The sequence below is a fragment of the Maylandia zebra genome, linkage group LG11, assembly GCF_041146795.1.
Source record: "Maylandia zebra isolate NMK-2024a linkage group LG11, Mzebra_GT3a, whole genome shotgun sequence".
Classification (NCBI taxonomy): Eukaryota; Metazoa; Chordata; class Actinopteri; order Cichliformes; family Cichlidae; genus Maylandia; species Maylandia zebra.
The window spans coordinates 11,932,584-11,948,715 of record NC_135177.1 but is presented as its reverse complement, the minus strand read 5'-3'; the positions used below and the strand labels follow the sequence as shown (position 1 = coordinate 11,948,715).

Below are 16,132 nucleotides of genomic sequence, written 5' to 3'. Positions count from 1 at the left end.
AGATATGTACATTTGGTAAGACATGTTAAGTAGTTTCAGATCAATGTATTTATGGTTGCAGCCACCAGTAAACACTAGCATGATTTATTTCAGGCAGGAACTGTGAGTAAGTTCAAGTAAAGTTGTGCAAACTAGGCTCAGTCATTCCTGATAAGCTGAATTTAGTTTTTAGAAATCAGATTATTAAGAGGTATATTTGAAAGGAATAAAAAGGAAACTCCTCATTTGAATATATTTTTCCCCTTTGTCTTTTCCCGCCTCATGTTAACGCATAAAGGGACATTTCTGAGAAAACCACACCAACACCTCTTTGCAGGTTTAACACAATGCGGAGGAAACAGCAAAACCCAGAGTTCACGTTACCAGAAATGAGCTCCGCTGCAGGATTTGACACAAAAAGCAAGCAATGCATATTGGCAGGATGACATGTAAGCTCGGCGCGCAGCACAAGAACATACACATTCAGGAGCAGTGATTTTGGCCAAAAGTGTGGTAAGCGTGTTCAAATTTTTGATTTCTAAACATTTAGTTTCAACTTACTAGACTTACTTCAGCTCGTTCACCTCCTACACCCTTTAACCCACTGTGTAGTTGAGGAATATGCGTGTGTGTATGTGTGTGTGTGTGTCAGCGCGTAAACACTGTCACCCACAGGAAGTGAGGGTCGGCAACGGTAACAAGTCAGGTGGTTGTGCATCTGTTTATAGTGAAAGGAAAAATGTTTGACATGCGGTTTGAATAGATCACATCAATTTGATTATGGTCACGCCGGCAGGAAGTTTTGAGATATCTATGGATGTATAAGCATTCATCTACAGCCATTCATTATATTTAGCCTGTACTTTGAAAACAGAAGTTAACCTTCTGGGTGGTTTTTACACATAAGCCTCTCTTACATGACTCACTAAATGATGATTCTATCAAAAATGTTCTACTTAAAGGGCAGGAAAGTCCAGTCCACTCTATCAATTCCCTGTTTGAACTAATTTTTCCCTTTGAAGAATTTATCATCACTTTAAAATGTTCATTTGATGAGCAAACTGTTCATTCATCATGCTTGTGGGGAATAGTGTGTCTAATAAAGAGAAGAAATAAACAACATACTCCTTTTCTGTTTCTTGAAGACTGGCTTTAAAGACTTCTGATAGCTAAACTATGGAGGAAATTCTTATGTGACTTTCCACAAGAAAAATTAAATCAGGAGCCAAAAGGTGCCATCATAAAGTAAGTAGGCTTTTTTCTTTTTACACATACATACATATTTATATGTAAAATATTCAGGTGCTTTGGCTTTAAAATAGAATGAGAACAGACTCAAGTTAATGTTTGGTAAGAAATTCAGTAACTACCACAAATGGCTTGTAGACATGTTCTGACATAATATGGCACAAAAAACATAATCTTATAATGATCATAGATGTAAATGTACCTCTTTAAATTATCTGTGATATCTGTTAGACAGCAGAGTGACTGAAGAGTGCGTGGCACTGGGGAAAGGGAACACAAAAGGCATTTGAGGACAAAAACTGAATAGAGGAAGTTTTATGTCTTTTGGGCATTTCTCTCTATCTGTATTGCCACTTTTTAATCTTCTGATGGGCTGAAGAAAAAGGAGGAAAACACTGGAACACTTCATATGTGTGCATGTATGTCAGAGACTCACCCAAAACAATCCAGAACTGGGTTTGAAACTGAAAACATGATCAGACAGGTCCAGCTGCTTGAGTGGTTTGGCTGGTGCTTTTTAAAGCACTGAGCTGCACCTTTTTTAACACCAGACGAACTACTTTTATTTGATTTCCCAACAAGCTGATTTAACAGATTTGGTATTGTTGGTGCCAATTACATCTATATAGTAACAACGGGCAGCCTCCATATTGTTATTACTTGTGTATTGTTTACATCATTTAAATAACTTGAGATGAATATATTGACAATAGTTCAGGTAATTGTTTTTTTCTTTTTTTCTCTTTATGTAAAAGACCACAGTAGCTTTTAAACGTGATGGTGACATTCTCACCTTTTTGCATGACTGTTGTACTACATTGACCAAATTTCCTTTTCTGTCTCACAGCTGTACCACCATGTCAGATAACGGGACCTTTAACTACTCAGAAATGTATGACTATGATTACAATGATACCTGCAATCCGGATTCAAGTTCGGATTTCATTGGATCCATGGTCTTAACAGTGCTTTGCTATGTGCTGTTTTGTGTTGGTATTCTAGGTATGTATCTTTTTTTTTCCATACCAATTCTATGTAACACAGCATTTATAAACCAGCCCCGATAAGGCTTTTTGAATACACAGACATAGCTTGTACGATAGCCCAAGACTCAACTCTGTATACTGAAGCACAGAACTCATCAATAAAGTTCATGCATGCATCAGACTTTCACATACGTTCTGTTCTAAGATTAATATCTGAATTTATTTCACAGGAAACAGCACAGTCCTGTGGGTCCTCCTGCGACATGTTAAGCTCAGAACTATGACTGATGTATGTCTTCTCAACCTGACTCTGTCAGACCTCTTAGTGGCTGTATCACTGCCCCTCTGGGCCCACAGTTCCCAGAACCTCGGCTTATGCAAAATAAAAACAGGAGTTTATCAGGTAGTTATTTTCTTTCTCACTTTCTTTCTCTAAATGGAAAACCTCATGTGTACCATAATAACACATGGAATGCATATTCATTATTGGAACAACTGAAGCACTTCAACTTTCATGATTGACACGTCGATACCGTGCCTTCTTCAGAGCCAAGGCTGCGGTCCAGGAGATTTACAAAACAGATAATCTGGAGTCTGTTGAATTTGAAATGTTGCAACTATGACTGACGAACTGCAACTTCCTCATGGCTTTGCCATGTCGCTGGCAAAGACAAAGAGATGATTATTCTTAGGCTCATCAAAATCAATAGTTTTCGGTTGTATTGAATCATATGTACTACCAAAAAGTAAAGTTTATATATAAACTAAGTAATCCGAATGGGCTCCTTTGTCAAGATGAAAATTTTTTTATGTTACTTTTTTTTTTAAATAAGTGAAAGTTTAACCAGTTTACTCACATTAATTACTTCATATTTTAGTCAAAAGAAATGATTTCTGTTTTCTGAATGCAAAATTCCCAAACAATTACACCTGTGTAGTTGTTCGATTCTCTAAAGCTCAGGTGATGCGTGAAGCAACTGCTGGGTAATGTCAGATTTGTGAAGAACCTCACTGACGCATTTAAAGCCTCATCAAAGGTTTCCTCATCTCATGTCACATCCTGTTCTAATTTTACTTCCTCTCTTCTTCCACCCAACAGTTAGGCTTCTACAGTGGGACCTTGTTCGTGACCTTCATGAGTGTGGACCGCTACCTGGCCATCGTCCATGCCGTGGCAGCCATTCGAGCCCGGACACGTCGCTACGGCATCACAGCCAGCATCATTATTTGGGCGATATCTGTCACTATGGCAACCCCTCGGGTAGTATTTGCCTCCTTGGAGTCTGATGATAACGTCTCAGAGTGCCAGCCCATCTACCCAGAAGACACAGAGCATTTCTGGAAGTTGCAGCGCAACTTCAGTGAGAACACAGTGGGCCTTTTTCTGTGCCTTCCCATCATGATTTTCTGCTATGTGAAAATCCTCATTGTGCTGTCAAAGTCCAGGAACTCTAATAGGAACAAGGCTGTGAAGCTGATTTTCATCATTGTGTGTGTGTTTGTGGTGTGCTGGGTTCCCTATAATGTTGCAGTTTTTTTCGAAACACTGGAGGTGTTTGACATAAACCTGGGACCCAACCCCTGTGTGAGTTCAACAGCCCTCAACACTGCCATGAGCATTGCTGAGATTATCGCGCTGTCCCACTGCTGTGTAAATCCAGTGATCTACGCATTTGTAGGAGAGAAGTTTAGGAAGTCATTGAACAAGGTGATGGCTAAATACTTTGGTTGGAGTTACCCAAGCAGTGGTCCTTACAGCCACAGAGATACCACAGACAAAGAAACCTCCAACACACCTGTAAGATCAGAGTATTAAAAATGGGTTATGTGCTTTGCTGATGGGTGTAACTGTTTCCGCAGCACTGGATTTTTTTTTTTTTATTTGAAACTGAGAGACTACAAAGATCACAAATTGTGTGTGTGTGCGTGTGTGTGTGTGTGTGTGTGTGTGTGTGTGTGTGTGTGTGTGTGTGTGTGTGTGAGCGCACGTGTGTGTGAACGCATGTCTGTGGTTAGTACTTCTGAGTGGTGTAAAACAATTCTCAAAACCAATTTGCAGTTACAAGCATTCAGTTTTGAAACTGCTTAAAACAAAACACATGCATCAAAACATAAATGTCGTGTTTATTCACAGTTTGTAACACAATCTTATTTTTGAAAAAATAAAATTATTGAACAAAAAAAACCCTTTCGTCATTCTTCTTTCCTTTTACAGTAAGAGGAAAAAAGTCTCTGAAGTGTGTTAAAGGGTGTTACCAACAGTGTGTTTTTGCAGGGTAAGATAGACGCATAGCAACCCTTTATGATGGAAGCGGCAAAACCACTTTCACTGCTGTAATTCCTGTCAGAAGGTTATTATTATTTGAAAAGAAGTGTTCAGATCTGAGTTCATGTGTCATCTAACAACAACATGTCTGAGTAACACAAGGCATTGTTGGGGCCTACGAGGTGAATTTAAATGATGCACAACAATATTAAGATCTGGTAAACACACAAGTCACACAGAAGGTTTCCTCTTTAAATTTTAGTCAGAAGTCTACCCCTAACTCAAAGAAAGAAATGCATTTAGCAGACACGATGCTATTCTGAAACCATTGTCTGTACAGGGTGCACTGCTGGCTGTGGCGGTAGTATCACTTCTGTCAGGCAAAAAAAACAAAAAACCCACATGCAAGCCTCCAGCTGTGTGCGCCTGCAGGTCTGGTCAGAGTCACCTTGCATATTTAAAAGTTTGCATATATGGACTTGTGGTTCTATAGCTGCACAGACTGTGGGCTTTTGCACTGCGTGTTTCGAAAACAGTCTCAGGAAACTATTAAACCATACATCTCACATCGGAACCCGCAAGCCCACCCAGTTAACTTGGTTTTGAGGAAGGTTGTACTTTTAAAAAAAAAGCAACACCTTCAATTTTTTTTCATGTGTGTGCAAACCATTTCTCACTTCACACATCTTAATGCAAAGTGGATAACTTGTTTGATTAGACAAGCCATCTCTCTATCCTGCGATCCACAATGAATTCCACCATCAGCACCATGGAAAGGTAAAAATATTTTTCCCACTTTATATGCAGAATGATTCAGGCTAACATGTCAGCAGTATTGCTGCACGCCTTTACAGTTCTGCAAGTGGGAAGAAAACAATGACGCACACTTATTTATCTTCAGCCTGTAACAATTGAAATGTTTTTTTTTCTTTAATGGAAAGCATCTATAATCATAACTAAATGGACAAAAGTATAAAGCAAAAAGAGGAAGGTCAGTGTAATGACTGTCATTTCTCATTAAAAGTTCAATTATAATGCTCAAAATGTTTTGGATTTAGCTCATTGATCCATATCTTAGACGCAAGATCTTTATCAGTTCATCTTTTACCTGTTGTGGCACAGGGCAATCTGAGTGAAGAATAGTGAACTGGGGCACAGTGAGGAATGTGTTATCTATGCATTATTTAATTAATGACAGTAATGCTGCCTTTTTTTCTTTTTTCTTTTTGTAAGTGATAATAGAGACAACCACCAAGGTGCATTTTCTGTATCTGTCTATCTGCTGACAGTGACAGGGCATTTTCTCTTTTGCATGTGTTAAATTTAGGTCAGTGGGAGAGGAAATTACATCCTCATCTCATTCGTAACACTTTTGAATATAAAATGCAATATCCTTTGATAATATCCAAGTTATCCAAGTAGTTTTCTACTTTTTTTGCCTTGTTTTGTTTATTTGTCTTTTTGTGTGTGTTTTTTTAAATTAATGAAACGTGTTAAAAAAACTTATCTTACTTCTTGAAAAACAGTAGTAGCTATCATCAATCGTCAATTAGACTGACGCTAATCACAAAGCATTTTAAATATAGTGCAGCGCACTAACTGCAAATTCCTCACAATTCAAGACAGTTATTTTTTCAGTCTTAAGTAAATAAACCACTTACAATGGAGATGTCTTCTTCTGTGGCCAGGATTTTTACTTTATAGTCTATACCTTATTTGGCTTCCTTTTTTAATACTTTAATGTTTAAAGTGATCTTGAGTTCCATGAAAGATATCAAATAAAGCTAAGCTATTATTATTATTACTATTATTATTATCAGCATTATAATATTGTGTAAACAAGCTGCCGATACTTACTGCTGAGTGATGTACACAAATCCTATGCCAACTCAGGTTCTGATAGTAATCATGACATAATCAACTTTAGGGGGATATTCTCCTCTAACATTACTTTTCATAGATTTATTTATTTGTAGTATTTTGTTTTTTGCACACAGCTGCTGAAAATGTGTTATAGGCACATCACTGAAGAAGCTACAACAGTCAGTGTGCTGCTGTAACAGATCCTTTATTAGATTAAATTTACCAAAATTTGAATCAAAAGTGGAGAGGTAGAGGGAAGAGATGACAAAACCACTGCTGGGGAAGCCTACCACAGACTGATGCAGTGCACTGATTCTAATCCACCTGTGTGAAATGTAATAAACCAAAAGTGCTATGAAGTTAAAAGGGCATACAAAAGAAATCTGTTGCCACAAACCATAGCAGGAGCAAATGTGGGTCACCCTCCCCTCAATACATGGAATGACCACAAGCATGTAAGTCATCAGCAACTAGAAGCAGTGAGATCTTTAAAAAATGTTGCAAGTATGTAAAACTTATTTATATAGCACTTTATAAAACATGTAACCAGTCACAAAGTTTCATATTATTTCATAATAAAGCAGTTAAAGACTAAAGAGCATTAGATTGATTGGTAAAATAATCCCAAAATTAACAGCAATCAGTTCTCAAATTAGTTCCGATTGCGCACGGAGCAGATTTGACTTGGCTAGCTATAGACGTGTAGTGTTTTTCCCCACTCCTCTGTACAACCTCGCTTCAATTCATTGTGATATTCAGGAATTTGTTCATGCACACCTCTCAAGGGCCAGCCACAGCATTTCAATCAGCCTAACGTCTGGACTTGATCCTCTTCTTTTTCAGCCATTCTTTTGTGTTAGGGATCACTGTCACTGTCATCATTGATCAAACTGGGTCAGGCTTGAGCTGTCAGACAGGTGGCATTTGACATTTGATTCTAGAGTATTTTGGTATACACAAGAGAGCATGGTTGACTTAATGATTGCAAGGTGCACAGATCCTGTGGCTGCAAAAAACCCCTATATCCTCGCCTTTCCTCACCATCGTGTTTGACACTTGGTATGTGGTTTTTGTACTGACATGCTGTGCTTGGTTTTCACTGAACGTAGAGCATGTTTGGCTTCATGGCCAATCATCTCCACTTTGGATATCTTACTTTATCGGATTATTCATGTGATGTTTATTTCCACTTCTGCACCATAATGGGCCTTCTAATTTATCCCATTTCTTTGAACACTTTTGTTACTTATATTTTTGCAGATCCACTCATATACAAAGAAGTTGCCTAATAAATGTAATTCAAAAATATGATCTATATGACGACTTCACGTCAAGAATTGGCCCAATAAAGCCCCTGTGCCCCCCTCAGCTGAATAGAATCATTAACATTTGGTTAACCACAAATACTTCTGCTGCGATCGAGGTAAGCAGCATGCCTGTGAGGCACAGCGTTGAGAGGTAACCCTCATATATATTTGTAACTAAAATCAGGTCACTCATCAGTATGTGTGGTCAGTTTTAAAGCACAACCCTACTCAAAACCTTCAAAACAAACAGAACTGCGTTGAAAATAAATGCGTGCTCACAGTCAGCTCTCCCACTGTGTGTGGCGGTGCGTCTGCTTTCAAACACATGTATTTTCCCACTTTTGTATTTGTGGCTACATTCCTCTATGACATTATCATGCGTGTACGGGTGCAATTATGCAGGGTATGTGTGAGTGCAATCACATTTTGTATTCTAATTCATGTAATAGCAAAGTGAATTGAGCCAAATCCCCCCATCAAAGCTGCTTGCCCATCCAGTTCACATGGCCTGGTGCTGAACCTGTCCCTGTGTGTGCATATACTTACACGCACATTTAATTTGCCCAGATTTAACTCAGTTTAAGATTTAACATTTGAGTTATGTATCAAAATTGCATAGAACATTTACATGCAATTTAATGATTAAAACTAATTTACATCCTTTTTTTTTTTTACCATATAAGTAGGACTGATTTTTTGCTAACGAGTGAAAACTAGAGATTTATTTCACTCCTTTACAGTATAGAGTTAAAATACAGTATCCCCACCCCTGCCACTTTAGGAGGTAGGACGGGATTTCAGTTCTTTGGCTTCTTTCTTTTTCTTTTTTAAAGCAGCTGATCATGGACGAGACCACCGAAACTGACTTTACTTTCAGTTTGAATCTTACTGAATCTTCACTTTTCCAAGGGTAAGATCAGCTATAACAAACCTCTATCGGCATTTTCTTCATTTATTGCTCATCGTGAGACTATTTTAAGCTTTTTAATATCATTACTATCCACTCCCCCGTCTTTTTGAATCTTCGCGGTTTTCACCTTCCTTTCATTTTTCCTTCCAGGCGACGCATTCCTAGTTATTGTTTTAGCGTTGGCCTGCGTTTAGACAGTTTGTGTCACTTTCTCATGAACTGCGAGGGATTCAAAATCTTCAAGCACTTCGTCATTTGTCGCCAAATACTTGTGATTTGCTCGCTTGTAAACAATCGCCAGCTGTTTGTTTTCACAGTTGCTGGCCCCCTGCCCTTCCTTCCAACAGAGCAGCAGCAGTCACAGACGGTCTGTCTCGTAGGAAGTTTAAAAAAGAAGCCTGATAAAGCTTACCTCACTGCCACGTGAGCTCGTGCAGTGGTTCTCTTACTTTGCTACAGTTCTTATCTGCACCAAAACAACTGTGCTGCTTCACTAACCGCTTATTTTATTTACAACCGCAGCACTTCATAATAAAATTTGACTTCCTGCTGAGCTGTAAGACTGAAATTCAACTGAACTAAATAAACAGAATGTTATGAATATTCTTTAGATTATATATATATCATAAAATAAATGTTAATTGTACTTACAGATTGAAAAACTGTGGTCACACAGTGTCCGATTGCCTGCGTTTAAGAGTGCCAGGAGGCATTTTAAGATGGTTGCAAAACCTGATGAACGCATTGAGAAACTCTTTGATAGAAGGACTTTGGCTGGCTGACACCATATTATAAATTGATTACATTCAGTTAAATTCATTTTTATTTGTGTACGTCCAAATCTCAGCAAGGTGCCTCAAGGTGTTTTATTTTGTAAGCTAAAGCTTCTATAATAAATACATAACACGATAAATTATCAAATGTAATCTTAGTTTCATCATTGTATATGTTGGTTTTGCACTATACTCTCATTTAGTTAAAATGTTGCTATTAATTAATTATTGTATTCTGTATGCTGTGCAGTGTCACAGCTGTGGTGCTGCTATTCAGATGACTCAGATGAAAGTATCTATCGGTACTATCACACACAAACTTACACGTTCTCAGCGGCTTCACTTTAAATGTATCAGTGCATTTAAAGTGAAGAAAATCTCCTCAGTGCTCCTGTTAATCAACTTTTACCTGAGCAGCTGACCGCTAAACAACTTCTTTATCCCCTGCTTTGATTTAGCTGATCCCAGTATTCTGATAAATACGCTGCTTTATATAAATTGTTTCTGTTTAGACTTCCAACATTTTGAACAGCTTTGGTCAAGGTCAGACATAGTACCAAAACCGCTGATCATGTGAGTGACTGGTTTTGAAAGTTCCTCGTGCCAGTCCTGAAAGTGAAGAAATGCTTTCCGATACTGTTTAAATGAGCTGCCACACAGTTTGAAGCCTGCAGACCATCGCTGAGTTAAACTGTTTATAAATGTGTTGTTTTATATAGATGCATACTTTAATCTGTGATAGACAAAGTTGTTGAAAATAAGTAAGGCATAATGAGTAAATCTAATCATTTGTTTTTGTGCCTCTGTTTCTTTCCAGCTTCAGCACGCCTCCAACTGAAAATAGTCCTGCATATAGTTCTGAATATACTACTGACTATTATGAATATGACCCCGCCATGTTCGATGGATTTGAACCATGTGTATATACGCGACACGGAGCAAATTTTCTTCCTGCCATCTACATCATTTTCTTCCTGCTGGGCGTTCTGGGTAACTCTCTGGTTTTCTGGGTCATTACTTGTGGAGCGCGACTCCGCACCATGACCGACGTGTGCTTGTTAAACTTGGCCATTGCTGACCTCCTTTTGGTGTGTTGCCTGCCCTTCCTAGCCCACCAAGCCTGGGACCAGTGGGTGTTTGGGGATGCTATGTGCAAAATAGTCTTGGGCATTTATCATATCGTCTTTTACTGTGGGATATTTTTTATCACTCTAATGAGCATTGATCGGTACTTGGCTATAGTGCATGCTGTTTGTGCTATGAGAGCACGTACACGCTCCTTTGGAATGATCGCAGCTGCTGTTACATGGGGAGCGGGATTTCTGGCTTCTTTTCCTGACCTGATCTTCCTCCAAGAGCAAAGAAATGTGTCGGGACAGCACACTTGCTATCCTGGATTTCCAGACGTGAGTTCCAGTCTTCATTTTTGGCAGGTCTTCAGCATCGCTAAAATGAACATTGTAGGCCTGCTCATTCCGATCATCATTCTGGGTTTCTGCTACTCACAGATCATCTGGAGGTTACTGAACAGCCAGTCATCCAAGAAACAAGCTATCCGCCTTGTTGTCATAGTGGTAGCTATTTTCTTCTGTTGCTGGATTCCCTACAACCTTGCGTCACTTGCCCGAGCACTGGAGCTAAAGCACCGGTTTTTAGATTGTGGGCACAGCAAAGCCGTCAGACTGGCTTTACAAATCACAGAGGCCATTGCTTACTCTCACAGTTGCCTCAACCCCATCCTGTATGTGTTTGTCGGGGAGAAGTTCAGGAGGCACCTGTTGCGGATGATAAACAGATCTCCCTGCAGACTGTGCCAGCTGATCAAGGTCTTCATACCACAGGACAGAATTTCTACATCAGTCTACTCACAAACTACCAGCGTGGATGAGAGGAGCACTGCTATGTAGTGAACTACAGTTGGGGGATGTGCTTCTTTTCATTTTTTCATGTCCAGTAAAAATAGATCACTGTGGCTTATTGTCACTTCTAGAGTGTTAAGGTTTGGCACTTGTGAATGTATGCATGTGACTGTATATTAATATAATGTACCACAGATATGTATTTTTACTCTGTTTTTGTACTTCTATGAGTTATGACCAAAATGTATGCAATTCCATTATAAATCTGCTTTTGAATACTTTGGTGTATCTTCACCTGGGACGATGAGTCACAGTTAGACTTGTTGCAGTTTGTTTTGCCGCTGGCTCTTTACTTAGCACGAAACTGTGTCAACTACAACATCTGTCAGCAGCTACGGCAACGTCATCCAGTTTAAGTGGGGAAACGCACCACCATGAAAAGTTACATGTCATAGTAGCCTACATTTTTATCCAAACACGATGACCCCCCTCACAGTTGTACCCGTTGCATCAGTCTGCGCACAGGAAATCGTGTTCAGTGCAACTTTGCAGATTCAGCAGTGTAGGTTGCCTAGCATCATTAGCAGAACATTTGCACTTTACCCAACACAGAGAAAACCACAACCTGAAAGAGGAAGCATGAAACCAAGCTGTTAGTTTAACCTTTGCAGTCTTTGTGCACATCCGAGCCGTTTGTTATCAAGTGACTTCATAGTTCTGCTGGTTTTTCTCGTGATATTAATCAGGATTGCAAGAAAGAAGTCCCTTTTTACAAGAGTTTATCGATGGGCATGCAGACAGTTCCTCTTTCAGCTTCTTTGTTTCAATGCCCGGATGGATGACAAATTACAGGAAAAATTGCAAAAATTCCAGGCTGCATTTTACTGGATCCTCTAAGAGAAGGGGAGCTCTGAATCAATAGAAAGTTGTTCTCATATGAATTGATATCATTATTACTATTATGATATTATTACCCCCACCCCCCTTTTCCAGGAAAACAGTCATAAGGAGTCCCTGAATTGTCTGATAAAGCTTGGTTCTATCTTTTCACCTATAATTCCGCTGATGTTTTTTTTTTCCATATTTGCTTCAGTTTCCAGTTTTTTGATAGTTTTTGTAACATAAACATTTCTGGTTTCTGTCAAATGGGTCCAGTCATTGGGGCCACAAGAATTCCGATTCGGTTTTTGGGGTAATTTAAATGTTTGATCAGTCTTTGTGTTGTATTTTCTCATTCCTGTTTAAAAAAGGAGTTTGTAATCAGCTGACAATATAGAATAAAGGTGTTATATTTCTATGGTAAGTGCGGCATCCCTGTGACACGAATGAGTGTGTATGGTGAAAAGGTGTGACAGATCCAATCTAACCGCAGTTGCCTCTTTTCACTATTTTTACCTTTTGCTTTAAGTGCTTCCACAAAATAAGGAGTATCTGCACTGACTAACAAACCAACTTTGATATGCATGTTACTGTAGAGTAGAGAATTGTTATTGTTCCTGTAATAAACTGTACGATTCATCTGGTTTCGGTCAGTGAAGCTGTTTGCTTTACAGGCACTCACGTTTTTCATCTGATAAATTAGCCACACATTTCTTGTAACTTCCTGGCGTCATCATTTTCTTTCGTTGGTTTACATATATATTCAATTTTACTATATTTTGAAAAGAAGCATGCAGCTACCCATCATATACCTTTTTTTAAATCTAAAAAATCCTTTTTTGTGCATTATACCATTGTCTATGTGGAGAGATATGAGCTAAAACATCATTTCTGTTAGTCTAGCAGAAAGTCAGAGTGGAGCACTGAGTCCATTCTTGGGAAACCCAGTTATGTCGACTCTTGAGGAAAGTGACAGAATACGCCCATCCCTTAATAACACAATCTGCTTCTGTTTTTTTTTTTTTTTAAAGAGCTTGCTCTTAAACTACTGAGAACACAGTGTACTGAGGAAGTGGAAACCCTAAACTGAGAGGAGGGGCAGGCTTGACCCTGTCTATAGATGTAGATTGATGATTACTGCTTCCTCAGAAAGTGTTAGGTGAAACCTGCCTTATTTAGACCGCTGACATTTAGTGTCTGCTGTTTAAGTCCCAAGACAATGGAGTTCTTAAGATGCTCAAAACAATGGCGAGCATCATCTTCATCATCATCATTATCATCATCAACATGTAGATTTCAAATGAAAAAATTCCAGCCCAGGAAGAAAACATCTGATGCAAAAAGAGTCAAAGTGAACGTGTTTATTTTCAGAAAGCACAAATTTGGTCTGAATCAAAAGCGTGCCAGGGAGAAACATTTGCTGTGCAAAAAGACGATTACTGGCACAAATTGGGGCTTTTTGTTCTGGGTGGATGAATCCAAAATTGTAGTTACTGACCTTCCTGAAGACCACTTTGACGTGTATCTACCATCAGGAAAAGCCCCTGTAAAACAAACTATATATACTGTGATCTAACTAAACGGGAGTGTAAGGAGTTAATGGATGTTACAGCATCCTACAGAGCTGTAAAGCATGATCTGAAGGTGCTGCACGGCTGTAAGCAGTTTTAGGGTTGGCACAAACATTTGGTTTCTGTGGTCAAAGAACTGCTGAGGCAGTACAGAAGCATCTCACCAGATAAGGCTGTTTAGGCAAGGAAACGGAAAAACAACCTGCAAGTAAACAGTCTGACAACTGTCTGCGATATAAAAACACAAAAGCTGAACAATTATTCCCACTGCAGTACTAATGAGAAAGAAGAAACAAGCAAACATAAAAAACATTATTAGCCCCCCCAAATAACCCAGGTTAGTACAGCAGAGGACTGAAAGCGTGTCTTAAATGCATTCCAGATGTCAACAGCTGAACTACTTCTTGTTGTACACAAGTCTGGAGAATGCAGCAATAAAGCAGCAGCTCTGACAAGCTCTGGGGGAAAGTTTCACACTAACTACTCGGAAAATGCTTTCCCTGCAATGCTGAAATGATTAAAAGTGAAGTCTTCCTTTCACTCTATAACTCAACCGCTCACGTGGATTGACTCATGCCAGACTTCAGATACTGATCTGTGGGCTTAACTGATAAATGACTCGACTTTACTTCAGCTTGGCGCTCATGACTTGAAAAACTTGAAAAAGCTGTTGTTGTTGTTGTTGTTGCATTTGTGTTGCATCCATTTTTAATGTATTGACAAGTTATGTGTTCTTAACCCTGATTGGGTGAGTTCAAGTTATGATCTCTCTCCTCCCCCCTTCCTCTTAGCATGTGTGTGTGTTGGGGGAGGGGGCGTCAAACTAAAATACACTTGTGGAGACCTCTAGTGTAAAAAGGTTCAGTGGCAGGTCTGCAGGTTTGCTGGCAGATTTTTATCAATGTGGAAGCATCACAGCCATGAAAGAAGTCCAAAGATTTGATGCCATCTATTAAAGACATCAAAATGAAAGTCAAATTCCAAAAACAGTGGACTTAGGGAGACTTTGTGATGTGTCATGTGTTTTCCCCTTATCGTCATGTTCTCACAGTACAGTTACAAAAAAAGGACAAAGGGTCAAGTGAGAAAGATGGTAAACAGATATGTGAGAGTTGGGGCTGTGATGTCAGTACTTGTTCCTACTGGTTGCCACGCAGCGTGAAATACCAGTACGATATAACATATGATATAAAACTCATATTTTCACATTCGCCTGTTTTTGCTCTCACCACTTTAAATGTGGAAACTGGGCCAGCGAGTTTCATGTGAACTGCCTGGCCTGTAGCAGAGAGCGTGACTCAACTGCCCAATTCTCACTACATGGGAACCACCTCTGCTAAACACACAAAACTCTAGTGAACCTACAGAGGGAATTTACCCTCTGTAGGTTCAACAGTGTTTCAGCAGTGCATTGCACATTTAACCTTTTAATAACACACAGTTCTGTTATCTCCTTCAAACCCCTTTCAACACTACGTGCTGTTTCTGTTGTTCTTCTCCAGGCTGCAGTACTTTCTGTTTCGAGCTTGGCCAATCAAATTTGCCGGTGGTTCTTTAATAACGTCTGTAAGTTGATGCTCTGCAGGTTGTTTTGCACACGATGTGTTCCGCTATTGGCACTTTCTTGAAACCAAGATCTCCGATGCCATCTAGTGGTCTCTTGTCTCCTGATTGTGGTTAGATAGTAGGAGTGTTCTTGTTTACAGGCTTGCAACTCGCGTCCCGTCCCGTTAGTGTGTGGGCCACAATCACGTCATTATTCTCCTCATCAGTGTGAACTTTCTAAGTATTTGATATCTCTTTCTCTGACTCACGTTTGCTTTTGGTTTTAAACTACAGCCAGACAGGACTCTCCCCATATGAGTGAATGCTGAATTCAGTGGGTGGAAAATGCCCAGAAGCAACAGTGGGTGAGAAGGCGCAAAACTGGGAAATATCGGGCTGTCAAGAAATGCGCATAATCGCATATTAGGTATTTGTGTCGAGTTAAACGTGTGGGCTTAAAGTAAAGCAGTACCCGAATAATTAAAATGAATAAACAACACAGTATTTGGTCACAGGTCAAATCAAGTTTGTAGAACAGAAAAAAAAAAAACTGCGCTGGCGTGCATCACCTTCACACTTCACAGCTCTTGCGTGAGATTTTGATCACAAGATTTTGTGTAAAGATTGTAAAGATACCCCTTCTGTGGTTTCATGCAAAAAATAAAAACAAAAACTGTTGCTAAGAAAGACGAAATAGATTTCACACTCGATAAGTGCACAGGCACCTTTCAGGCACTGGGTGAAAGCGCCACTTTCAGAACAGAGACACAGGTGCGTCAGGTGAAGTAAATAACCTCGAATGGGGCTTAGATGACAAATACTCCAGGCTGATAACGCTCATGCGTAGATACCAGGGTTTAAAATGCTGCAAAAATGTTCTCTAGCAGACCTCAGTGAGTAACTATTGTAGCGGACGTGGGTTGAGTGGGAGGTAAAATCGTGCGTT

General features: G+C 39.4%; 2 protein-coding genes across 3 annotated transcripts; both read left to right on the top strand.

Annotated features, from left to right (window-relative positions):
- The first annotated feature begins 383 nt into the window (after positions 1-383).
- On the top strand, positions 384-4,375 carry si:cabz01093077.1 (C-C chemokine receptor type 2). The gene is made up of 5 exons (XM_004568037.6): positions 384-492; positions 1,125-1,224; positions 2,075-2,229; positions 2,444-2,616; positions 3,313-4,375. The coding sequence occupies exons 3-5, from the start codon at positions 2,085-2,087 to the stop codon at positions 4,027-4,029; spliced, it is 1,035 nt and encodes a 344-aa protein (XP_004568094.1). The 5' UTR covers positions 384-492; positions 1,125-1,224; positions 2,075-2,084; the 3' UTR covers positions 4,030-4,375.
- Positions 4,376-5,170: 795 nt separating this feature from the next.
- On the top strand, positions 5,171-12,714 carry ccr8.2 (chemokine (C-C motif) receptor 8.2). Of its 2 annotated transcripts, none has more exons than XM_004568033.4 (2): positions 5,171-5,256; positions 10,150-12,714. In XM_004568033.4, the coding sequence occupies exons 1-2, from the start codon at positions 5,228-5,230 to the stop codon at positions 11,237-11,239; spliced, it is 1,119 nt and encodes a 372-aa protein (XP_004568090.2). In that variant the 5' UTR covers positions 5,171-5,227; the 3' UTR covers positions 11,240-12,714. The 2 variants fall into 2 exon arrangements, with proteins under 2 accessions (XP_004568090.2, XP_004568091.3); XM_004568034.5 differs by lacking the exon at positions 5,171-5,256 and adding an exon at positions 8,391-8,559.
- Positions 12,715-16,132: the final 3,418 nt, after the last annotated feature.